The following is a 26,149-nucleotide window of genomic DNA, read 5'->3' as shown; positions in this document are numbered from 1 at the left end:
AGTTTCATGCATACTTGAGAACCTTCAAATGGCACCGAAACAGAAAACTCTCATTACATAATATTGGGGATCGGCTTCGTACTTTTGACCCCAAAAATGGTGCCGATTATATTTAATTTGGTCTATCGGGTCACTTTCTAGTTAGTCGGGGTCCATATTTATCGTTGATGACGCAATACATGTTTTGTTCTCGGTACTGTAAAATTATATTTGGAAAGTCAGTCAGTTCTTATCACAGATTTGGTCTGCCCTCGCATTATGCAAAATGTACTCTGATAAGCTACAGTACCACGACTTAGCACTACATTTTGCTTTTCAATGATCCAAACTGGATGAAATTTTACAGATGTACGACTAATGTAGAAAGAAAAAGCGCCAAACTCATTCATATCGTTACAGCTGGGATGGGTGAAAGAAAAAGGGTGTAATAGTGAGGCACGCATGAAATTGAAAAAAAAAACTTTTGACTTGCCTTCTGCTTTACTTCAGTGTATTTTACCCCCCCCCCCCGCTCCTCTCCTGGCATTCTCACATTAATATACATGCAAACCAAGCGTATATGCACCTGTACCTGTTCTTGGTCTTTTGGTCTTTGGTACTAGCATTGTAGTTTTATTCACGGCGTCATATGTACATGTACATGTAGTATATACAACCTATAATCATTTAATTTCAAATCTCGCTTTCCGAGCTTCGTAGTTTTTATATCAAATGAGCTTTCTGGGGTGTTTTTTTTTGTAATTTTGAATGAATGTATGATATAGTTTATAAAGACAATGATCGAATGATCTTTTGGGGTTAGATTTTGGTATATAAAAATGTGCATTTAGTATTCAGCTGAGAAGTGTGGCACATTTCAATTGGCCACTTGTTATCTATTGACATACACTTGCTAAAACCGAATTCTATTTTCGCGTTTGTCTCTTTACTCTACAACGTTAACAATTTACAACCAAGTGTATTTAACATTCCGTTATGTTGCTACCTTTCGGAGCTTGTATTGCAGTAGAGTTGATATTGTTTGCTTTTGCAAACGACTCTAGCCGAGATAGTGGAATTAGCGCGATTTTGCAAAAACTAAAGACTCTGGAAGAAGAAGTGTCCACGCTTAAACAGAGGCTGAAGTCTTGCCAAAATGGACATAACGAATTTTCTAAATCGAACACAGAGTTCAGTAAGTTAAAACTTTGGTCATTGTCGAAACCCGCGACTTGTTTCTTACGCATGTTTAGACGATAAGTGACAATATAATTATGTAATTGTGAAAATGCGGCACATACTAGTATATCAAATATCAGATGTGCTATTTTGTTAATTTTTTATTATAAAGGTAGTTTTTATTTAAGGAGAAAGACGTTTTGTTCTGCAAGGGCAGGGATCCCAGATTGCCTTTCATGCCCAACTAACCCACAACATTGAGAATCTTGGAATTCACCAAGCCATTCTTTTCGATAATGTTCTTTTGAATGAAGGGAACGGATATTCGATTTACGAAGGAGAATTTATCGCCCCCGTTTCCGGTCTTTACGTCTTCGCCTGGACTATTTCATCCGGGGATCGCACATGCATGAAATATGACGTTGTAAAGAACAGCGTGGTTTTGACTTATCATATAAGCGATGCTGCTAATCATATTGATTGGGCCGTGTCGTCAGGGACTGTTGTTACCCGGATGTACACAGGAGATCGTGTCTGGATACGAGTATCCGATTTCCTCACATGCTCACACACTGTTTATGGTACTGGTTATGGCACTTCGTTGTTTGCCGGATTTTTACTGAATTAAAAAAAAATATTAGCTTTGCTAACTGAAGTTTAACTTGGGTAAAAATACATCTTTTTGGAATATGTAAGAATCTGAAACGATTGAATTATCAATGAAAAATTCGCCATGATATAAGGATTTTCCTGGACCCAATCCCAAAAACAAAAACCCGTCTTAATATAACATTTCTTCTGAAAAGAGAAGGAAAGTCAGAATAATTTTTATTGATACTAATAAAGTTGTTGAAATGATTACATTTGGTCCTTTTTTTCTTCAAAATAAACTACATGTTCATAATTAAGGTCAAGATCTAGTAAATGAAAAGTGCCTAGAGGTTTATGAAATTCAAGAAATAAACTCGCTTAATGATGCTTCGTAATAAAATCTTTGTTTCATAGGTATACCGGGGCTTAATTTTTTGGTAAACGCAATGAAAAATCATGTTTTAAAAATCATTTTCTATAAAATATGAAGGATAAAAGTAAAAAATATCAGAGTTTTGTCCATTTTTGACTAATGAAATATATCTAGAATGCCTACAGTCTCTCCAAAATCGGCACTCAACAAGCTCTTAACCTGTTGACAATCCCATTACAATACGCGGCCTCAACTTTTAGATTTCAACGAACGTGCACTTCGTTTGTCGTTAGTTTGTAATTTAGCGAAAATTCAAAGCTAGGTTAATGAACGGTCTCAAATCGCTATTGTTTCACATTTTCCTGAATTTGTCAGTTAGGCTGAATATCATAATTGAAACAAACGGATGGTGTGACGTCATAGATTAGACGTCATAGATTAGAGTTCAATGGAAGCTCTTATAGCGGCGGGAAATTCAAATTAAGCCATCGATAATTCTTGATTAATTCATTGTTTCAAGGTTTTTAATGAAAATAAAGACAATCTACAATAACAATAGATGTTAATAAATTTCCTTTCTCTTTAAATGGCAGAACGCTGGGTTTGTGTGTAGATGTTTTGTTCATGTGAAACGAGTAATTTTCTTCTCCATTTTTCAATAAAACAAAAGCAGATATAATTCAGATTTGCGTAATTGCATATCTAGAGTCATTGGACACTTTGATCAAGATTTTGTTGTCTTTCTTACAATCACAAAACGGAGCTTATAAATGGTAATTTATTTTGATTTTAAATCTCATTTTTAAAACCCGTTTCTCTCAAATATGCATAGACAATGAAATTTACTTTCACTCATGCAAAGTGCGTTAATTCATTTCTATGTCAAAATGTTGTAGAATTTAAATTTTTCATAAAAAGAATAATTCTTTGTTGGGGGAAAAATCAATGCAAATGTCTATTTGAAAACATACAGTTTATCTTTGTTGATCTTTTGCATATGGCCCTATCCGAGTACCAAATATATAAACTGTATGCTGTTTAAAGTTTTCTAAGCAAGTTAACCCAACAACTTCATCATTTACTAAAAAAGAAGAAAAGAGCGTTGTAACTTATGCCACAACAGAAAATTTCGGCAGTTAATGAAATCCGGATATATAAAGGCCCAGAGGAAAACTCTATACTCATTTGAGTGGTTTTATGCGGAGGATATGATTACAAACTGAGGTGCTTTATTGACCAAAATAAAAATATTACCCGGGCCTATTTTTTCCGGTGCAAAATATGTCGGAGTTGGGGTAGGATTTTTATGCAACGATGCAGTTGAATTAAGCACACGTATTTGTTGATATGCCACCTGCTGGTGACAAAAATGGCATCACAAGGATTGTTACATGATACAGTTTAATCTAAGGCTAAATCATTATATAATTTGCAGAAAGTTTAAAGACTTAAATTAAACCGAAATTATGACCTCATAATATTCGAAGAATGATTCCTAATTACTTATATTCATATTATATCCATTTTGTAACTTAATAACCAAATGTTATTAAAACCCCTATTTCTTTCCGTATCACATGCTATGTATTACGTGGTGCAGCCTTCATATTATTATTACCAAGTTGGCAAAGCGTTCAACAGAATGTCGTCATCTATAACATTAAACGTTTTTGCCAAGAAAAAAAAGTAGTGTTTATTCAAATGTCATAAAATTAATATTGTGAATTGATAAACATCCCAAAACAGACGAAAAACATTATATGAAGGTCGACCTGGCTATACAATGTCTTTTTGTGAATTGTTTGGTAGTTTTCAGAAAAAAATAACAAACATTAAAGGTGATAAAGTCTTTAACCTCTTCTAAGCATTAAGGATTGCGTATAAGCTTACCTCTGTACTCATCAAAATAGGATGCTGTCTCGTTTTGTAAAATTTCACGCTTGATGAATTTGCTTGAAAAAGACGCGCGGGGAGATAACTTTGATAGCTGAAGGGTTTCCATCGACGGGCGATAACTTGCATTTTATTTATAGAGAGAAAATGTTTATGTGTCCCACTTGCCCCAGTGTCCCATTTACCCCAATTTCCCCTACAGTTTTTCGGTTATGCTAGAAGATACGCCCCTTTCGTGTCTCATTTTTTTTTTAATGAAATTATTGGGCTATATGCTTCAAAATTAATTCGTAATGTTATCACAGACAAAGACAGTTGAAAATGTAAATATTGCTGTATATCAGTGGTGGAAATCTTTTTCTCGCATTATCACCGGTGTGAGATCGGTTTGTCCGGTGTGAGACAGCAGTGTGAGATTTTTCTGTCTTACACTGTGTATTACTACGCCGTTTTAAAACATAAACAAACGTTGTTTACTGTAGGGAAATGCAAAATGGTGCATTGAGATTATCTATTTAGTAATTGTGTTGCTTAATTAATTACAATTTATTATATTTTTAATTTAAAAAACTGTTGTATGCTCTCATTTTGACTTGCACTATTTGAAGCACGCGGAAGGATAAACCGAAAGTAATCTTTTTGAACGTCATAACAGAAAGTTGTCAAACATCATTTTTAAGGTAATATAATGCGAGAAAAATAATCATTCATTATACACTCGTGTGGGATAGTGAAATTCCACCTCGGGTCCAAGATTCACGGTCTAGGACTCGGCAAAGCCTCGTCCTAGACCATGAATCTTGTCCCCTCGGTGGAATTTCACTATCCCACACTCGTAATAATGAATGATTCTATTAATCTTAAATTCTTACAGCGACGACATTATAGTGGTTCTTTAATTTCCTTTCGTTGATGACACATGCAAGGTAAAATCTCCTGATCTGAAAATGTTTTCCATTATACATATCGTTTAGACCCTGATTTTTTTTGAATACCGAATACCCATTGTTAAACAAAATGTGTTGCAAAACCATCAAGGGACAGTTCCGGATAAAGAAAAAATATATATACCCAAGGTAAACGCAACTATCGATCTATTAATACTGCCTGCAAACAACGCATTATTTGGCAGTGTTCATTTATCAAGTACACTCGTATTTATACACGGACATTCACGTTTCTGTTTTGTCAGTTGCTGCTACATGCTGTATGTATACACTTGTATTTCTTCAGAAAAAGAGAGAACATCATTTATAGTGGCTGTAAATATTCGGCAATTTAAATAAAATTGTCCCCGTGAATTTATTCCGTTTTTTAATAGTATTCCCGGTAATTATTTGGAGAAAGTTTTGCACATTTGTTTTCAGTGGATATTATAGAATAGACAAATTTACTTTTGCAAATCCCACATTGTACAACATTTTATTTATTGTAATACACATGTAGCATACACAGTCCGCTAGAATTTTTTCAAGCAGAAGTAAAATGAATCGAGAAAACAATCACATTACTCTAGACTTTATGTAGCTAGCAAACAATGTTGCAATTAAAATTCCAAACTGCATGTTTGCCAACCTCTACAAAAAAAACAATGAATTCGGAAAAAACTTTTTTTTTGGAGAAAAGACCTCATGTCACGCCGCTAATCATAAAAACAAAGTGAAAAAAAACCGTAATTAACGACTTAAAAAAGAAGTAGGGCCTACTAAACGTTGATACGTATGTCAATGATTGCAGGAGATTTATTTTATGGCATTTCAAAAAATTTAAAGATAATGATGATTGTGGAAAGTATTGATTTGTCCTCTTGCAGTGATCAATTGCCGACACACTGGTGGATGAAAGTGTTTTTAACAACAGAGCAAATATTCCAATTGGAGAAAATGTTTTGAGTAACGAATCTCTAGAGAAAAGTTACTAAAATTACTTTGGTAAAATATGAATATTATTAGAATAAGTGGAGTCTTGTTTATTCTGTTTTCCTTTAAAATAGAATGGATTTTAGGTAAGAAATAATTTGCTCTCTCTCTTTCTCTCTCTTTCTCTTTCTCTCTCTCTCATTTCATATGCTGCTCTCATTCTATATTAGATACTAGTAAATGGATATGCATGTATGTGTCATGTTGTAGAATCTTATTTTACCAGGTGGTGGGAAACAATTTCAATAAAATATCGAATCATTTACATTCGTGAGGGTAATTTTTTATCATCTTTTCACAAATTAATGCGGACAAGATTTCGTGGATTTCCTTTTGCGATCAATTGTTAAAATAATACTTCGTTAAATTTTCGTTGACGTTTTTGTTGAAAATTTTATTACGTAGATCACATAATTAACTCAAGTTAATTTATAGATTCAAACGGTTCCACAATATACATGTACCATGGTATTACTTTTAAATGTTTTATCCCTATTTCATCTGAAGGTTTATAAAAAAAAAATCAATTTTTTTTAGGTTGCCAGGTCCAGTTCTATGACATCCCCGGGCGCCGCTATCATATTAGCAAGGCCTACGTACAGTACAGCCTACCCCTCCCCGACTGTCGCGACAGGTGCGCGGGGGACGAAAACTGTTGGGCTCTCATGTTCTACAATACCACCAACATGTGCGCCTTGACTAACTTAACCGTTGTTTTTGGATACATGTGTGATTATTGTTTTTCGGCCAAAAAGGGACCATGCATCAATCGTAAGTATTGTTAAAGTAAAAAAAAATTACAAGTGATTTGACTTTATAAAAATTAAACAAACAAGACGAGCATGATAATAATAATAATGATAAGAAAAAATAAAAAGATAAAATAAAAAACACCTCAAAAGGATGTTGAATAATGTGTTATAAATTTTTTTTTCAATTAATATTAAAATTTATGGTTTCGAATTAATATAGCAACCTAGATCCAACTAATTTTATTTTTAACGCCTTTGCTAATATCTGTAAATACAAGTTTATTAACGTTGAGCTTCCGAGAGAATTAAGTTTTTTTTGTTGTTGTAAATTTTGAACTTACTGGGTGGGGGGGGGGGTGTAATTACAAAGATTTGCAATATAACACGTTGTCATATTGTAAATTTTATATTTACACCTACCAAGTAGGCGATAGCTGATTATATAATTTTTTTTCTGCAATGATTTTAGTCCGGTCAGTTTTAACAGAGCAATGAATGTGCAATCAATTTTCGTAAGAAATAGAGAGAATCGTATTTAGTGGAAGTAATTATATCGCTATGGTTTTCTCAGTTAGTTTTAAAAATTTTGTATATCACCTCTAAACCGTTTGGTGTGTGACAACGTGTCATTGAAGGAAGTTACTGTATTTGGCTTACTCATAACTGGATGATTGGGTTATTAGTGGTCTGGCTGCAAGTTCAATTAAATTAAACTTAAATCCCAGGCGGGTTGAATGTAAAGCTCTAGATTTATGGCAAGAACAGTTTGTTGTAGATAGTACCGTTTTAAAAATGAGACCTCAAGCGATAATCTAGCTTACAAATTATTCATAAGTCGTAGTCTTTTTTCTCATTTGGTTTAAAAATTAAGGTGTACATGGAATAATGTGCCCTAAGCTATTGGCAGGGTTTTTTTTTTATGTTTTACCATCCAATTCAAAGTTTATTTAAGCATTGAATCATTATTTTTTGAAAGATGTGGTCTCATCACTGCAACGGTGTGTGCATACAAATTGAATAACGCGCGCTAGCGCGTTATGAAAATTTGTTTGCACACACCGTTGCAGTTATGAGACCACATCTTTCAAAAAATAATGATTCAATGCTTATATTTACGTTTTTTAACATTTGTTCTCTTTCCGCAAATATGATTTATTTTAAAAAATCTCGGCCTTATTCAACGAGTAATGCGCAATTAACGGAAGAGCCATTGCAACAGCCAAATTATGCTGACAAAAATAGTGCACAGAGTTTCAAATTCTAATAACACAATTTTATTTTCATTTTGTAATTTGATGAATTTATTTTTGGTATATATTAAGAAATTAATCAATTGAATTCATTTAAATCTTAAAAAATAGTTACATTCACGAACTATTAATCAGCCCACGTATAATATCAGGTCGTGATCCGGTTTGAAGTCGGGAGGAGAGTCAGTCATGTTCTGAAGGAAGACTGAATGTATTCATCCGCACCAGATTTGGTGATTGGGTCTTCTGTGTTATGCGTAAATATCACTCAAATCTATCAATGCAATTTAATAGGAGGAAAGAAAGTGAATGTAAATATTTGCAAATGACCTGCAAGTCATCCAACACACATCAACTTTGGCCTTTACTATAGATTTATATTTAGTAATTAATGGGCCTTGACTGAGTTGATATGTCTATACTATAATTGGTCTGTCTTCATATGACTAATATTATGTCATGCTAACAAGCTTGTTTTTTTTAAAACAAATTTAGCGGTAACAACAACAACTCCAGCCCCATCAACAACAGCAGCAACATCAACAACATCAGTACCAGAATCGATACTTTGCTCGTGTACTTGTGAAGAAGACCAATCAGTGAACAACATAACGAGGATGAATGAGCGAATTTCGTCACTGAAACTCAACAAGAGCTTGTTGTCCTCGACACGCCGGAAGTTAATCTCAGCAGACGACACGCGTCCGTCTGCCAAAGGAATCGGGTCGGCAGGAATCTTTTTTATCGTGTCGACCATGGCAGTTTTTGTGTTTTTTGATTGCTTAAATCTGTCCTTATTTAAGACATAGAACAGAAATGGTGTTTGGAGACTCAGCTACTGTCAGTGTGAATGAATCGGCAAAAAAAGTACTGGAATTGTTGTGGCTCTTGCTCCTTTTTTCTTAAAAACATTAATTTTGAACTTCATTAAGCAGCATATTTCTCAGCATGCAGCAAGAAAGTATCAAGTTATAAAGGAATGGGTGATGAAAGTACATGTGGTTTTGTCGAGTATTTAGTTAAATGGCGTTTGTACTTTGTGATTATGTATGTAAATGTATCAGTTTTATTAACTTTTAATTTGCGGCAACTGTGTGGAAATTATAAAACGACATTTTATAAAACAAATTTTGAAGTTAATTTAAATTCAAGATTTTGAATGTTTAGTAAGCAAGGACTGATAATCCCAACCCCCCCCCCCCTCCCCCAACATTACCTCACTGAGATGCAAAACCACTTTTGGGAGATATATGTATCTTTTACAATTATTACATGCATATTGTCGACATTTATAGGTTTACAATTTCAAGTAGATATTACAAACATACTGCACTTAGATTTTGGCCATTTACAATTTTAGGTTTCTTGTTGAAGCATATTGATTTTAGTTTATTTAGTACATGTCAGCAAATTTCCCCATTTTTGCAGGATGTAACTAAAGAGAAAAAGTTGGTTAAAACAATACTAGACTGAAAGCTATTACATAACATTTAAAGTATAGGCGTTACATAATAGTTGAAGTATAGGTTATGAAATTTAACAGTGTTATATGTTGTGATTTTTGAAAACAAAAAATAAAAACATTTGAAATGTTGTATTGATCTTCGCTTTTCTATAGAAGTGCAGAAACTTCAAATTTATTAAAAGTGTTCTGGTGGCCACTAAGTAATGGAAACTTTGGAAAAATTATAAAAACATGGTTTTTTGATAAAAACTATTGCATACTATTTGTTCAAAAATTGATTAAAATTTAAGGTTTATTTCTAAATGTAAAAATAATAGGAATGTGTGTTAGATTTATAGATTTAAAAAAAATTAAGCATTGCATATCAAAGAGGAGGGAACGTGGCAAAAAAACACACAAAAAAAACGGGTTGGTCTGTTTTTTAAAAAAAAAGGCTTTTTTTAAGATGATGTTAAATAAATTCATGTTGAAAAAAAATAAAGTTAAGCAATATCAATATTCATGAACAAGAAAAATAATAAAGGGAATATATGTATCAGATATACTTTATCAGGACTTTAACAGATCAATTCTTGAAAGCACGTGTTTTTAAACCTCTATTGTCAATACATTGTCTAAACAGACACTTTCTAATTAAGTGCAAATATACGTGCATCGCGACCTGTCTTTACGGACACCCACAAGACCCCAATCAGTTGGGAACATGGTACTGTCATTAAAATCACTTAAAAAACTCAAGCTTTTTACTATCATATCCGAAATTGAATCAGTTTCCCTAATTGTTTCACGAAAAGCATCAGACGTTTATTGTTAACATGATCATAAATTGTTAGGTTTTAGCAGAGACATAAATAAATGTTATTTATGTCTCTGGTTTTAGCGAGCATTGTTTTTCCTTATAAATGTATGAAATTAAGATTCGTATTATAGTGACACGGTGACTCAAATAGACGTTTTACTTTTTGATTATGAAAACGGAAATCGAAATAAATATACTTTCCATCATACGGTAGGTTTCACGCATCATAAGTCATCATCTATTAGTTTACAAGTCATTTAAACTCATCCGGAAAATGCACATGTAAGCAAACAGAGTTGTTTTGGACATTGATTTTATTGTCATGTGATTGCAATTGCTGTCTTTAAATACGGTGAAATTGACAAATTGACACATTGAGAAAAGAATTTGGATTTTAAGCTATTCGATGTCTGTGGAAAGAAATATTCATTCATAGACAGTGCATCTTTATATATATATATATGAACAAACTTCTTGAAGACATCAGGTTTCAATGAGAAGCCGCTGGCCTAATATGATATACACTGTATGCCATGATGCAGTATTTTAAATTCCCATGTGCTTACGTGGCTATGAAGCGGAATAGAAAATTAACATGTTTGTGTTGGCCTAACGCTTCATTTTTATTTTTATTGATTTACTTTTGAACACCGTTATTTTTAAAAAATTCGTCTTTTTATATAATAAATAAAAAAAGTGGAATTGGTGTAAAAATATTCGATATTTGCTTAATCATGGTTGTGTGCGTCCCCATGACTCTTTAACATAGTTTTAAATTGAATTTAAACTGATTTAGTAAGCAACTTGCAAAACACTACTGACATGGTTGTAATTACTTATAATCAAATCAAATTTAATATTTAGATTAACAACTTTCTTGATCGAAAAATTCAATGTGACTTTCTGGATCCCATCCCAGGTACTAATTAAGCTTGCACATTAAATGTATGGAAAAAGCAGTTAGCAATTTAGATGTTTGTTCTTTTGTAAACCGTTGATTTATGACCTTTTGTAATAAACGGTCGGTTGATCAGCAAAACAGTACATTAGATATTATTGATAAGCTATTTTTTTTAAAATTCCTCTGAGTTGCTGTTTAAAGATTTTTTTATATATGTATGTCTGCCTAGAAGTCAGAGCCACGGTGCTGTTTTTGCATCTGGCTAAGATACAGAATAAGATACCGTTCGTAAAAATGTATTCACGTCATTTGAAAGACCACATAATTATATAAAGTATATAACCGGTTTTGTAAATTGTTTTTCTGTTGATAATTTGACAGGTAAGAAATTAACCTTAGTTGGAAAATAAATCCAAATCGGAAAACGAAAACCCTTAAGATATATTAAGAAAATCCCTTTATTTTCTATGGAATGATAGTATTTCTTACAGAAATTGAGTTCTGACGTGTGATTTTCCGATAGGAAATTTTAAGTCAAATTCTATCAAAAAATTTTCATAGGAAATCGTTTAATTTCAGAAAAAAATTTCTATAATTCTGTAGGGTAAAAAAATCACATATGATTTTAAAATGGATATATATATATATATATATATATATATATATATATATATATATATATATATATATATATATATATATATATATATATATATATATATATATATATCTCACATGTCAGCTAAATGCACTTAAAACGGAAGTATTTATACATTATGTAGACAACAATCTGTCATATGACATTTATTAGTCTTTGGAAACTGTTCCTTAATCAGTTAGGGGTGAAGATTAGCCTCAAAATGGAACTGGCGTTTTAATCCGGTACAGTGTTCCGTACATACATCGGTGAAATTAGATAAGTTTCAATATCAATAAATTAAAAAAAAATTATCTACAATAAAACAAATTTAGCTTCAAATTTGATAAATCAAAATTGTTACTTTACTGCTTCATGCTTTGAAATATTTTAAATTATCACATAAGTTTGGTTTGAAATATTTACTGTTTGTAAAAGAAATACAACGAAAAATAGAATAAGACATTTTAAATTTTATGCATTATTAGTACAGTCTAATGTCGAGCCCTATAAACTTATAGAAAAGTTTCATGGCTAATAGAAATATTTTAGTATTTCCTTATTTGTCTACAGCTTTTACTCATTTTATTATATCAACATTTTAATTGTGAGTCCCCTCTCGCATCCTTTTAGTGTAAGCACGGACCTCTATAAATCATTCAGTCAGCTGGTTGCACAAGAAGTTTTTTTCTTCAATTTCTATTTAAGAAGAAGAAGATTACTGACTATGCATGTAATTCATCCGTGCATTCTCCAGTTCCACGGGCTTGTTATGGTGTCACTACAGTATTAATTTTAACTATATATTCTTACCAAAATTGCGCAAATTTAGATTAAAATTTAAAATTCAAAACGAACTTCTGAGAAAAACCCTATCGATATTTTTTTTATAAACAACTTCATTTACAATATGGTAGCAAAAAACAAAAAACAACCCACGTGCATCATGCGAGGCATGACACTTTCTTTACGCAAAATTCCGCCAGATTTCGTTTGCACAAAACTGGGTGGAGATGTAGAGGACTATGGGTAGTATGTTTCCTAACGTTGAAGTGAAACATGTGCTTAAAAATCAAGCCCTGGCTTTTTCACCCCCCTCCAGAAGCAACACGCATCAGAAATTCAAGTGACCTCTCATTGTTATAAAACCTGGATAGTCAGCCATCTTACACGTTGTTTTTCATCTCATAAAAAATCAGTTCCTGTCCCGGATAGAAACGCCCCAGATTCAAAGGGAAATTCAGGAAATATTTTGTCTCAGCCATGTTTTGACTCCTGCAATTATTAGCATTTCCTAATCTTCAATGTGCATAAATCTTTCACGTGTAGATCCGCAATTTAAAAAAACAACCATAATCGCCATTTTAACATTCCGTTTTTCGTTTTTGGTATATTTTTGGCTCCTATTAATTGTTTGAAGAAAAAAGATGCAATAATAACCTTTCTGACAATATTTCACAAAGTTCGATTATGATATTTTTTACGTGCAGAAGAAAATCGCTTAAAACCAATGATGGTACTGAAAGGGTTTAACTCTACTAATTAAACACTGATGATAAATAATGCATCAAAATATGTCTTTTAATAGGTCGTTATAGCTCTTTTATATCTGCAAAATTAAAGCTTGGATCATTCGAAGTTTTAGAGGCTATTCATTTGAAAAGCGCTCTTTGGATAACATACCATCTTCTTAATCAGGCTAGAATTAAGCATTTTTCTATTAAGAGATTAAGAAATAAATACATAAGAAAGCGACAGATTATACTAGTCTATGAATATACGGTAAATCCGTCATTAAACTTTATCACACTGTGCCACTAACCTTGTCCCTTTGTGAACTTTATACATACCTGTCTGAATCAGCGGATACACAAAATATGCATGTCGTTTGGTCCATTTGACCAGTGAAAAATAAGACAATGAAAATGTTTCTATTTGTAATAGTTCTTACTTTCTCGACTTTCGGCACGGTATGTGGCGTATCAACAACCGAATACAAAAATCTTCAGAAAACTTTGATGACGAATTATTCGAACAAAGTTCGGCCAGTTCAAGACCAGGACGATACTGTGTATGTGATGACATCCTTCATTCTGGCCGACCTTAACGATGTGGACGCTGTGCAACAACGATTAGTGACAACTGCCTACCTCAGAATCGTCTGGATTGACGAGTTTCTACAATGGGACAAATACACTACCGGTGTAGAGAGGCTTTATTTCAAACAGGTAATATGTTGCTCGTACCTTTCAGTAAAAAAAAAACCAAAACAAAATTAAAATATTTCTAAACAACATATATCTGTGCCGTTAATTGATGTGTACTAAGATTTTTCATACAAGTTTTATAAAAGGAATATCGAATTGTTATACAAACAATTCTATGATTTAAAACCTGATTAATAGGTTTGAAAAACTTATAATCTATTGTCGTTATCATTGTTGAATATTTATTCTCCTTGAGGTATTTAATTATATTATTATCTACATTTTACCATGTATATTTATCCCACAGAAAGACATTTGGATTCCGGATATTGTTCTCAAAAATGGCGTTAACAAGTTCGAAGAATTGGGAGGAGAATTTTACTACTTAGCAGTTTCACCTAATGGGGAAGTTGAATGGCTGCCGTATCTGGTCTTTGAAAGTAAATGTGATATTGACATAACATATTTCCCATTTGATACTCAGGTCTGTGACATCACCTTTATCAGCTGGAGTTTTACTAAACTTGAAGTAAATATGACGTTGTTTGAGGACAGTCCTTCTGTCGACTTCTATGATTTTGTCGAAAACTCAGTCTGGGGCATCAAATCCACCGGGGCTCGAAGGTCGCAGTCAGATTTTGCAGACTCGACCGTCACATTTACTCTCCACCTTCATCGGAAGCCTCTGTATTACGTCATGAACTTGATATTGCCAGTGGTTCTCCTGGGCGTCATCAGTCTCCTTGTTTTCGTGATTCCCGCTGACGCCGGAGAAAAAATGTCCTTCGCAGTCACAGTCTTCCTGTCTTTTGCTGTATTTTTGTCCATTATCAGTATGCAACTTCCGGTGAATTCAGAGAAAACATCGTTGCTAGGAGTTTACCTGGTCTTTCAAATGTCCATTGCTGTTGCCACCATTATCGTATCGGCGTTCCAACTCCGACTACACCATCGGTGTGAGGAACGAAAAGTTGGCACGTTCTACAGGGGAATTGTCAGAATAGAGAGATGTCTGCGATGTGTAAAATTTTGTTCAGACAAAAATTCAAAGAAAAAATACGACTGGAGAAATGATTCTTGTGAACCAAAGGTTGACTACGATGACGTAGGTTGGAAAGATGTGTCGTCTGCTATTGACTTCGTCTGTTTTTGGACAATGCTTTTCTTTGGAATAATTGTAACGACAGTCCTCGTTGTGTATATGAATAACGGAATTTCATAGGAAAAATATTCAAAAAACGGTGTAATTAAATCATTTGTTTACAAGTTTTTTTTTTCTTATCTAAATACAATGTTTCATACAGATGATATGATGATGAATTTTCTACTTACAAGACGTCTAGATCGCTACACAGCTTTCTACTTATACTAGTAACCATCTTGATTAACACAAGGTTGGGTTGATCTGGCAATGTAATAGTGTTTTTCAATCTCTGAACAAACCAGGGTTCAATAAATTTAAACTATTTATGTGAATATAATCGGTAATCATGACAGTAAGTTTGTTATTTAAATGTTTCAAAATACAACTAGCAATTGCGAGTAGGAAAACTTAACTTCTGAGTTTAAAGGTTATTTTGTTGAATACTAACCAACCACGACTTTATTAATACTCACAGTAGTAAGTGCGTGATTTAATTTTAAGCAATGTAACTTGTTTCAGTGTGGAAATTTCGTATCTGTTTTTATTTTAAGAAATTAAAGAAGAATATATTCCGGTATTTATCAAATCTATTTTTCTACTAAACGCATATTTTAAACCTAAAATTTCTTCTGCTTTTAATTTATTATTAATCTCCATGTGGAAAAAAGTATGGAAGTTCTAATCATTACAAATATGGAGAATCAAAACTGACAAGTAAATTGCTTCATGTGATTAATTTATTAATGAAATAGTGATGTTTATATTTTTATGATAATAGAATCATAATTACAATATTGTTTTATTATAATATATACACCGATAAAACAAACTGTTATTGTGCATTTGAAAAGTATTTTTACCAATGTTATTCATAATAAACGAACAAAAAATATGTCACAAATTTGTATCCTTGTACGGTAACCGAGTATATTACTATTTCCAAAGATATTGATGAAACATATTTTCGCAAATTATTCTATTTTAAAAAATAAATGTACCTCAGGGTTACGACGGTGTTTTACTAGGAGGAAAATATTCTAAAAATTTCTTCTTTGGTGTGCTCCTTCTATCTCGCCACGTTGAAAAATTTCATTTGGCTGATATGTTTAATTCAACAATAATTCGAAAGATTTTCAAATGGAATGATCATAACTTTGAAAAAGAATGCTGAGAACATTGTTTAAGTAATAGATGTCCACTACCGTTATATAATTCTAAATCATGGTGTTTTATGTATTAAAGAGGGCTCGATTGTCGTATTATAATAGTCTATAGCTGATCAATTCTTGTCTCAAATTTTCTGTAGTTTCTCATTATGATATGCACAGTGAGTTTCTAAATGGTTCATCAAACCATAAACAGGAGAAAAGAGGGTAAAAAAAACCCCACAAATACCTAATTATTATTCCTCTGGAAGGAATTTAATGGAAAAGAAATGATTGTGTATCGGCAACTTTATTGAAGAGAAAAAGGTTACTTTAGGCCTGCAAATGACTATAACAGTACATTAAATAAAACAAAGTAAAGAAAACATATTGTTTTTTTAAAGAGACAGTACGGCGCATCTTATCATAAAACCGACGTGAAAAATTTTTCCAATCGGGTTCGGTATTTTTTTACTACTCATGAATGTATAAACTTTCAGAAAATTACAAAGTTCTCCATGAAATAAACCTAATTATTTCATTAAAATAATTAATTACGTATAACCTATCACATATTTAAATCGCAACGTGTTACGGAGTTCAGCCTTCTATACTATTACGCATGCATATTTACTGTAAACAAAACACATGCAGGGCTCGAAAAGATTCTCCTGGACATGTTAGTTGATAAAAATATGTCTTTTCTACTTCTCCCAGGTAATAATTGTTCAAAGTTTTTAAAATAGCCACAATTATTATTTTGTAAGCATATATTTTTCTTGTTTATCATAGGAGTTGCTACAACCTAAATTCATTTTTGTAAATGGGGCCCCTTAAGTGGTTATTTGACATATTTATGTCTGTTCATTTTAAGATGAACCGAAATTTGTAAACCATTTATAAATTATCGAATAAGTGAGGATTTGTTCCGTTTAGAGAGTCCCTTTAACCTCGTATAAGCGTATGACCGTATTCGGACGAAGATCTAGTAGTTTTAAACACGTGTTAATTACAGTCAATCAAAGTTCACGTGGTACAAATAAACGATATAAGATTATTCCAGTTTGTACGACCCTTAAATTTCCGGAAGCTCATAATCACTTTAATTAAGTATGTGAAAGGGATTTCTATGTATTTCAACTATTACAATCAACGTTATTTCTTATTTCCTAACGATACAATAGGTAAATCTGAAGTTATTCACACATCTGTTTTCAGCTGTACTGTCTCTTTAAAAAAAGTTGGTACCCAATAAACAGTCACATGGACAACAAAAGCAGACGAACCCCCTTTCTCCTTTTCAAGTCACCCATGCACCCCTGCGAATGTGTTTGGAATGTTTTCTTTATCGTTGCTAAGTATGTAATAAATCCAGATGTGCTCGAATGAAAGCTCACGAGACTTCACCAAGATTTGTTCAGTTCCTGTGAAATTTTGAGCGGAAGTATTAGTGTTCGGATAAAATTCTCAAAATACGTAAGAACTGGTCATTTTTCAGATGATATCCTACTTTGATTTTATGTTAAAACATGAAAATCTATTAAGATATATGTCTTATTTCATCATCTAGAGGTTATTTAAACTTAACAATGATATTCAGAACAGAGTTATCGTTCGTGTTCAACCACTCTACACGTGGTTGAAAGTATAAACAATGGATTGCTTAATAATACCATAGCCATGTTTGAAGCTTTTGGCGTGCAATACCATGCTTTTGAAAAAAGAATGGGTGTCTGTTTTGTATAAAAACTTAGAATATCGAGCTATTTTTCAAGGAACATTCTGCATAAAATATTATAGACTGTTTCACTATTAATGGTTTTACTAGGTCAGGCGCGGATAAAAAATTTATCCTAAAAGGGGGGGCGCTACTAAGCATGTTACTTGTTGCAATAGCAGAAAAAAATCTATAATTTCTATTGTCATATTTATTTCTAGAACTCGTTTTATCCTCTTATTAATAAAGATTAAGTTTAAATCAATAAACGTCTAGATTTTATATTTGACTAATAGTACCTAGATTCTATAAAATGGACAATAAACACGAGGCACAATATTTACTGCGAAACTGAAAGGGTCAAATAAAACCACGTGGTCTAAATTTAAATGACAATAACATTCGCAAGGGTGCGTGGCCAGTATATTATTATTAGACTAGCAATGTTTATTAGACACGTTGTTTGGGAGGTTTTTTTTATCATTTTTTTTAAATTAGGGTATCTCACTCCTCACGTTTTGATTCTATTGCGCAGATAATCATTATTTTAAATGAATATTATTTTATTTATTTAATCATCACAGAAAGATTATTATTTCATAATTACACAACATTTATAAAGAGAATATATTTGAATTCAAGAAATAAACAAGTTTTTTGTGCGGATGGGTTTTTTTTTACACAAAAATGCAAAAACAAGCAATTTCATATTTTTTTTTGTGCGGAAGGGTTTTTAAAGAAAAAATGACAGAAACAAGCAATTTAATTAAAATTTCAATACCGATATACTTTTCTTCTTATTATACAAGTGTACTTTATTCAATTTTCACATTTTTACCATTTAATAAGTTTGTAACATATTATTCAGGTTCTGTATGACATTAACAAAATTAAAACTTGAGAGAGAATTTAAGCATAAAATAATGCAAATATATAGAAAATGTCTGAATTCTGTAAGCCAAATTTTGCGAGGTTTTTACCTTTGAAGCCCCCCAAAAATTGACATCACTCACCCCCCATGTTTTATTATGTCAAAATATAACCGATTACTACGAAATACATGTGCAAATAGGGTCAAACAAATTTTTTTGTTTGTTTGTGTGGCCCATTCGTCTTTCGTATAATGCATATCTAGACCAAATGGATTAACTTTATAAAATTCTTGATATTCAAAATGTTTTTATTTCAAATCAAATTGTAACTATTATAGAAACTGTCTATTTTATGCGCAAAAGGGTCACAGAAAAATTTATGCAGCTTCTTACGAAAAATTTTCTTATTACTCTATTCATTTTGACCATTGTGCATAATTAAAAACAATATTTGAAGAAATAAATTTGCTTCATCAAAATTACTGACTAGAGATCCTAATTAGGCTAAAATTCCATTTTAGGTGCAAAAAGGTCAAATTAAATTGGCTATAACTCGGAGGGATGAATATTTTTGAATTTTTTAAAGTATGTTTTGTGTACAGATTTTAATGATATACTTCTCAAAAAGTTCTTGACACAAGAACATTGAGGACTGGGATACCTTTAGTCAGGTTTCTTTAGAAGAACGTTTTAAACATGAGGTTTACACGTACACTTCTTTTTAAACACGGGATTTGTTTATTTTGGATGAGCAAGCACTGCGTGAAAAATCCGAAACAAGACACCTGATTCATTGTTCCCTATTACAACATCCATAATTTAACTATAATACTAAAGTGTCAAATGACGAAAAGAAAAATCAACTCTATTCGCACAGGTTGATTCACCAAGAAATAGCTTGAGAATAGCATTATTCTTGAGTACATACTTTGATATCATTTAAAAGAAATGTGTTACGTTTCACTTACCTAAAAGATGATTTAATACGGTACATAAATGAAGGTGTCTATAACAAGTAGTCTTATACGTGTAAAGTGTTATGAAAAAGTGTGTTTATTTTAAACAGGTATGTTACCTTAAGTTACCTTAAGTCAATAGTATCTGTGGAAATTTTTAAAAATGAAACTACAACTGATAGTATCCATCGTCGTATTGTCGAAGTTCTGCACGGTCTATGGAGTAACAGTTGAGGACTACAAAAATCTTCAGAGACATTTAATGACGAATTATTCTAACAAGGTACGTCCGGTTAAAAATCAAGACCATACTGTCCAAGTTATAGCGTCGTTTCATCTGGCTGACATTAACGATGTGGAAGTAGTACAGCAACAATTGGTCACCACTGCGTATCTTTCCATACTTTGGTTTGACGAGCTCTTGGTGTGGGACAAACAAATCACTAATATACACAGACTGTATTTTAAACAGGTAAGCCAATGTGTTTCACAAACGTCCATCTTTAGGAGGACGTCCGGCCAGCTTCACATATGTGGACGAAAATGTTAACATTTCTTGAGTTGACTTGTGTATGCCAAAAACTGATCAAAACTGTTTTTGAAAAATACACAAGCAATAAATATAAGGTTTTAAATGTCGTTTTGTAACACAAATTGTGCACACAAGTGCAGAACAATGCTTTTTGTTAGAACTGCGCAACTGCACACTTAAATTCAAGACACTGTCTTAATTAAATAAAAAGAATACGTACGTATATTGTTCAATTAAGATATAACTTCAATATGCTCCGATATATACAGACAAAAATATCTCGTACGAATTGATGGTTTTTTTTACACCTATTTAAAGAATAGAGTTTCCTCTTTTGAGACAAGGTAACATCTTCAATATGCTATTTTAGACCCTTTTCTAGATTGTAGAGTAGACACATATAACATCCTTTCAGATTTTTTTTCAGATTTTTAAATCTTGAATTCAAGTCTGTAGCTGCGCAGTTTTAAGCGAATAAAAAGGTATTGTTCTGTTCTTGTGTGCGTTTTTGCATACAAAACAACATGTAGAACCTCATATTTATTGTTGTTTTTTTCTAATCTTTTGACAACGGTTTTAGTCTGTTTGGACAGAAACAAGCCGGTTCAAGAAATATTTACATTTTTATCCTCACATGTATAAAATGGCCGCGCATCCCTCTTAAAGGGGCAAGGTCACGATTTTGGCCAAATTCAGTTTTTATGCTTTTATTATTTAAAGTGCTTTAGAAATGCATTTCTAATGATCAAACAAAATTTAAGAGTCATTCGTAGAGTTATAAGCAAGATACAGGGCTCACAATTCTTTGTCATGTAAACAAGGCTCGTACCCTGTTTTTGTTTACATAGGTTCAATATACCAGTAAAAAATATTTTTTAAGCTTATATGTCTTTCATTTATCAACTTTAAGCATAGATAAACAGTTTCTAACGTTTAACACATTCGTTTTAGGTTTAAAACAGAAATTTTTACTTCAACATTCAAAATGTAAACAAACGCTTTGTTTACATAACGAAGAATTTCAAGCTCTGTAACTCGTTTATAACTCAACAAATGACACTCAAATTTCGGTTGCCTTTTTAAAATGCCTTTCTGAAGCACTGTAAATATTAAAATCGAAAAAATGATTTTTGACCAAAATCGTGACCATGCCCCTTTTAGCAGAAAATTTATCTATATATCAATATAATTTTTATCGCTAAATTCTTTCCAGTTTTGGAGTAAACGTAGCGATCAGCAATGAAATCTGTTGATATGAAGTATTCTCATAACTGAAGGTAAATGGCATATAATTCACGTTCAACACGCTTACCGAAAACTGTCACGTGGCACAAGCGTGACATTATGAAATGTTAAGAGTGTTGACATCAGGTAAACAACATCAGTTTATAATGGGAAAGATCCAACTAGGCTTTTGCGTTTTCTTTAGAAGTTACAAATGAGCGCAGTGAGCAGCATTGCTCTCCTTTCACATACAGATATATTATGACAAAATACCAGCTGAAAGAGAAAAATGAGCCTTAATGCACTCGTGTACTTTACAGGCTTGAAATAAAATTCGGGGCAGAGCTAAAATTTTACGGAGATTGAATTTATATGTAGAAGTTAACAGTGTACTCCTACCATAAATAATGATTTATATCTCCCATCTGACTGTTTTTCTTGGGATAGAAAAGAACTTTATAAGATTACATATACGAGCATGCAAAATTCCGAATATATTTCTCTAGCCAATTTACTAAGGGCGTATTTCAAATCATCCTTTGCACAGTATACAAAAGAGCTTTCATTTTTATTTCATTACAACAAAGAAAGACATTTGGACTCCGGATATTGTTCTCAAAAATGGTGTGAAAAAGCTTGAAGAGCTAGGAGGAGAGTTTTACTACTTAGAAGTTTCACCAGAAGGAATAGTACATTGGTTGCCGTATCAGGTGTTTGAAAGTAAGTGTGACATTGACATAACATATTTCCCATTTGACACTCAGGTCTGTGACATCACCTTCATCAGCTGGAGTTTTACTAAGCTTGAGGTCAACATGACGCTGCCTGAGAGCGGTCCTTCTGTCGACTTCTATGATTTTAATGAAAACTCAGTCTGGGGTATTGAGTCCACAGGAGGTCGAAGGTCACAGTCAGATAATGCAGACTCGACCGTCACATTTACTCTTCGTCTTCGTCGGAAGCCTCTGTATTACGTCATGAACTTGATAGTGCCAGTGGTTCTCCTTGGCGTCATCAGTCTCCTTGTATTCGTAATTCCCGCTGACGCCGGAGAAAAAATGTCCTTCGCAGTCACAGTCTTCCTGTCTTTTGCTGTATTTTTGTCCATCATCAGTATGCAACTTCCGGTGAATTCAGAGAAAACATCGTTGCTAGGAGTTTACCTGGTCTTTCAAATGTCCATTGCTGTTGCCATCATTATCATCTCGGCGTTCCAACTCCGACTACACCATCGGTGTGAAGAACGAAAAGTTGGCACGTTCTACAGGGGAATTGTCAGAATAGAGAGATGTCTGCGATGTGTAAAATCATTTTTGAGATCTGATGACAGTTTTTTGAAGAAAAAATATGATTGGGGAAATGATTCTTGTGAACCAAAGGTTGACTACGATGACGTAAGTTGGAAAGATGTGTCGTCTGCTATTGACTTTGTCTGTTTTTGGACAATGCTTTTCTTTGGAATAATTGCAACGACAGTCCTCGTTGTGTACATGAATATTGGAATATAATTTATATTTTAAAAAAAAATGTCATTAAAATGCTTGCAAGAATTATTTTTTTTTTCAGTCGGTGTATCCACATGCTCCTGAAATTATAAATTAAACATGATAATGACATTTCCTGTCAACCAGTTCACATTTGTTACTACATTTGTATCTGTTAACTAGTTTTAAAGGTTGTGGCATTTGATGGAGGGTTTTTTGGGTGTACTTTTAGGTTTTAGCGATATTTATACATGTTGTGTAATATGAAATCACTTAGGAAAATGCAAAAATGTAGAGTAATATAAATTAATTAAGTTTTGAATGATTGTTTATATATATATATATATATATATATATATATATATATATATATATATATCCACCTACACTACTTCCTGTATTATTGAACGAAGCATGTTGTGCGCTTTTTAATTTCAAAATTACGCATTTAATTAAGTTTGCAAATATGTGTGCAAACAGGTTAAACTACAAAAAATAATAACGATTATAATTGCGATATGCATGTTATATTGAATTAAAGCAAGAAAAAAATATAGCTAAAACAACTATCATTTCTTGTACGTTTTATTTGTATCATGTGTAAGATATGTAGCCATTCAATACAATTTTATTTTTATTTTCCCGAATGCCTGAAAAAACAAAATAATAAATACTTTGAGATATATTATTTTTAAAAGTGGTCTCGGAAAAGAGTATACATATTTTTAACCGATCTTCATTTTTTTTTTTATTGTTGTTTTTGTTTTGTTTGTTTTGTTTTACCGTGTGTGTGTGTGTGTGTGTGTGTGTGTGTGTGTGTGTGTGTGTGTGTGTGTGTGTGTGTGTAATGATTTATCTTTCGATTTTTTTCTGTGTATCACATTTAAAAATTTTAAGTGTTGTGTCGTCTGCCTCGGTAGGACATCATACATTATTTCCACATTCTAAAATGTTTCGAACTTTACATAAGCTGGCCACTGTGAGTATGTTATTGCATGTATAACATGTTTAAACCGTTGACACAATGGTTTGTGTAAGTGGTCGACACCCGATCCCTCAATTCATTGTTAAATATTGTACGGGAAGATTTCTTCCTTTTCATTAATATTGATGTTGTTTTGTCAAATTGAAAACTGGCGTTTAAAGTTTGGTTATTACATGTAAACATAATTGTTAATAGGATAAAAACATAGGAAAAATTGAATTGGGATTTTTTTTGTGGACAGGCCACTTGAAATTCGTTTATCGGAATATTACCCTCCCCCCCCCCCCCCCAAAAAAAATAATGGTTTATTCCCACCTAGCTAAAATTCTAAAATTCTAATATGCCCACCTAGCAAAAATTGTGATTTTCACACCTAAGTGAGCACTGGGTATAGTCTGTTTTAGGTGTGAACTTCCTGTATAAAAATCATATGTGATTTATATTCTTACCAATATGGATTTCAGTGTTAAAAAACTTTGATTTAAGTTCTATCAATTATTGAAAGGTTAAATATTTATATATTGAATAGATAAAATTAAGAAAAATGAAATTAAATGGAAAAAAAATAAAATATCAAATTTAATAGGATTGTTAAGCAATTGCTTAAATAAACAACACACCGCAGAAATTGATGGCTTAATTAGATTATAGTTATTTTGTTTCACATATAATTGAGATGATTTACCTATTAACAGATAGGAATATGAAATTTCAATCAAACTAATGCTCGATTTAATTGCCATTAAATTTCATTACATGCTATACCATTAACTATCTTATACATGTACATTAAAAGTAGTTTATGTTGTGTTCTTCCAAGATGTAAAGGTTCCCAGTCCAGTCCGTCATACAAACATGATCTAGATGATCGAATTACTAGTAACTCTAAGCCCAGTAATAATTCCTGCAGCTTCTACCTGTACCTTTTCAAGCATAAAAGCAAAATGCATTTTTATAGAGGAATTTCTATCTAAGACATGTTTCAGTAATCTAAGTACATTCAGCCTCTTACAGGCCTTTTCATGTATCATACATGTATGTGTTATATGATTGGTACACGTTCCATCAGCCTGAAAATGTAGTTATAAATGTACACGAGCATTTAATTTTTTTTATTTTCATAACCACTATAGCCAAATTGTATGCTGTATGATGTGATAATTCCTTTGCTTTCTTATAAAATTAACATTAATCGTTTTTTCACTTTTAAAATCAACAGCCCAAAATTTGAATTATATTATGTTTATTTTTTCAAGATCCTTAATAAGGGACATAGAAGGAGTAGTAATGTCATTATCAACGATGGCAAACAGAGATGTACCATCAGCAAATAATATAATGTTATCTAATATGACAACAGCAATATCATATTCAAAAACAAAACTTACATGCTAAAATATTTATGTACATTTATATGATATTCTAAATAAGTTATAATTAATTGCTAAACAGAGTTCGTTGTTGACTATGATTGTATTTAAAATAAACTTGAATGCAAAAACATAATCTTAAAAAATTGCCTGTTATTTTTTTATATTAAAAATTCTCCTAAGGTCAATGATTGAAGGGACTATAATTTACCTGTAACTAATTTCCTTTGTTCTTTGACACCCTTACCTGTGCACCACTCCCACTTAGCTTAAATCAGTCACCCATAAGAATTTCAAAATTTTAGCTAAGTGGAAAGACACCAAAAAATATACCCAAGATATTAACTAAATGTCTGTAACGTCAATGACTTATTTTGTTAAAACTTAAGTATGAAAAACTTAACTTCACTTAATTGTGATTTAAGGATGCTGTTTACTCAAGAAATGAATTGTCAATTTCAGATTGTTATGAAATCCAATGTCATGAGTAAAATGTCCTCTACTTACATTAAAAATCAATTTTATTAAATAAGTTTAAAAGATATTATTATGCCCCCTTCGAAGAATGGATGGCATATTGCTATGTTGTTGTCTGGTCGATCGGTGGGTCGATCGGTCCACAAACAGTTTCTTCATTTTCTTCGCAGAGGATGCACATATTGAAATAAATGAAATTTGATATACAGGTTTATCATAATAATATCTAGGTCAAGTTTGATTTTTGGTACGATCGAGCAATTTTCGACGGAGTTATGCCCCTTGAAATTAGAAAAAT

The 26,149-nt window shown here is 32.3% G+C and overlaps 4 protein-coding genes across 4 annotated transcripts; all 4 read left to right on the top strand.

Annotated features, from left to right (window-relative positions):
- The first annotated feature begins 766 nt into the window (after positions 1-766).
- On the top strand, positions 767-2,017 carry LOC128181585 (complement C1q-like protein 4). Its single transcript, XM_052850041.1, has 2 exons — positions 767-1,174; positions 1,347-2,017. Exons 1-2 carry the CDS (start codon positions 976-978, stop codon positions 1,784-1,786), a joined length of 639 nt encoding a protein of 212 aa, XP_052706001.1. The 5' UTR covers positions 767-975; the 3' UTR covers positions 1,787-2,017.
- A 3,891-nt stretch (positions 2,018-5,908) lies between these two features.
- On the top strand, positions 5,909-9,129 carry LOC128181606 (uncharacterized). Its single transcript, XM_052850073.1, has 3 exons — positions 5,909-6,020; positions 6,472-6,705; positions 8,432-9,129. Exons 1-3 carry the CDS (start codon positions 5,954-5,956, stop codon positions 8,743-8,745), a joined length of 615 nt encoding a protein of 204 aa, XP_052706033.1. The 5' UTR covers positions 5,909-5,953; the 3' UTR covers positions 8,746-9,129.
- A 4,443-nt stretch (positions 9,130-13,572) lies between these two features.
- LOC128181533 (neuronal acetylcholine receptor subunit alpha-6-like) lies at positions 13,573-15,974 on the top strand. Its single transcript, XM_052849967.1, has 2 exons — positions 13,573-13,966; positions 14,253-15,974. Exons 1-2 carry the CDS (start codon positions 13,658-13,660, stop codon positions 15,165-15,167), a joined length of 1,224 nt encoding a protein of 407 aa, XP_052705927.1. The 5' UTR covers positions 13,573-13,657; the 3' UTR covers positions 15,168-15,974.
- A 3,772-nt stretch (positions 15,975-19,746) lies between these two features.
- Positions 19,747-23,305, top strand: LOC128181856 (neuronal acetylcholine receptor subunit beta-2-like). Its single transcript, XM_052850402.1, has 2 exons — positions 19,747-20,251; positions 22,123-23,305. Exons 1-2 carry the CDS (start codon positions 19,943-19,945, stop codon positions 23,041-23,043), a joined length of 1,230 nt encoding a protein of 409 aa, XP_052706362.1. The 5' UTR covers positions 19,747-19,942; the 3' UTR covers positions 23,044-23,305.
- The last annotated feature ends 2,844 nt before the right edge of the window (positions 23,306-26,149 follow it).

Source organism: Crassostrea angulata, chromosome 4, assembly GCF_025612915.1.
Source record: "Crassostrea angulata isolate pt1a10 chromosome 4, ASM2561291v2, whole genome shotgun sequence".
Classification (NCBI taxonomy): Eukaryota; Metazoa; Mollusca; class Bivalvia; order Ostreida; family Ostreidae; genus Magallana; species Magallana angulata.
Note: the sequence above shows the minus strand (reverse complement) of the source record. Positions and strands in the feature narration are given on the sequence as shown.

Bases quoted from the DNA above. Each gene is read 5' to 3' on its own strand.
- LOC128181585 (XM_052850041.1), top strand. From the start codon at position 976: ATGTTGCTACCTTTCGGAGCTTGTATTGCAGTAGAGTTGATATTGTTT. The intron at 1,175-1,346 runs GTAAGTTAAAAC...TTTTTATTTAAG, and splicing joins TAAATCGAACACAGAGTTCA to GAGAAAGACGTTTTGTTCTG.
- LOC128181606 (XM_052850073.1), top strand. From the start codon at position 5,954: ATGAATATTATTAGAATAAGTGGAGTCTTGTTTATTCTGTTTTCCTTT. The intron at 6,021-6,471 runs GTAAGAAATAAT...AATTTTTTTTAG, and splicing joins TAAAATAGAATGGATTTTAG to GTTGCCAGGTCCAGTTCTAT. The intron at 6,706-8,431 runs GTAAGTATTGTT...AAACAAATTTAG, and splicing joins AAAGGGACCATGCATCAATC to CGGTAACAACAACAACTCCA.
- LOC128181533 (XM_052849967.1), top strand. From the start codon at position 13,658: ATGAAAATGTTTCTATTTGTAATAGTTCTTACTTTCTCGACTTTCGGC. The intron at 13,967-14,252 runs GTAATATGTTGC...TTTATCCCACAG, and splicing joins AGAGGCTTTATTTCAAACAG to AAAGACATTTGGATTCCGGA.
- LOC128181856 (XM_052850402.1), top strand. From the start codon at position 19,943: ATGAAACTACAACTGATAGTATCCATCGTCGTATTGTCGAAGTTCTGC. The intron at 20,252-22,122 runs GTAAGCCAATGT...ATTACAACAAAG, and splicing joins ACAGACTGTATTTTAAACAG to AAAGACATTTGGACTCCGGA.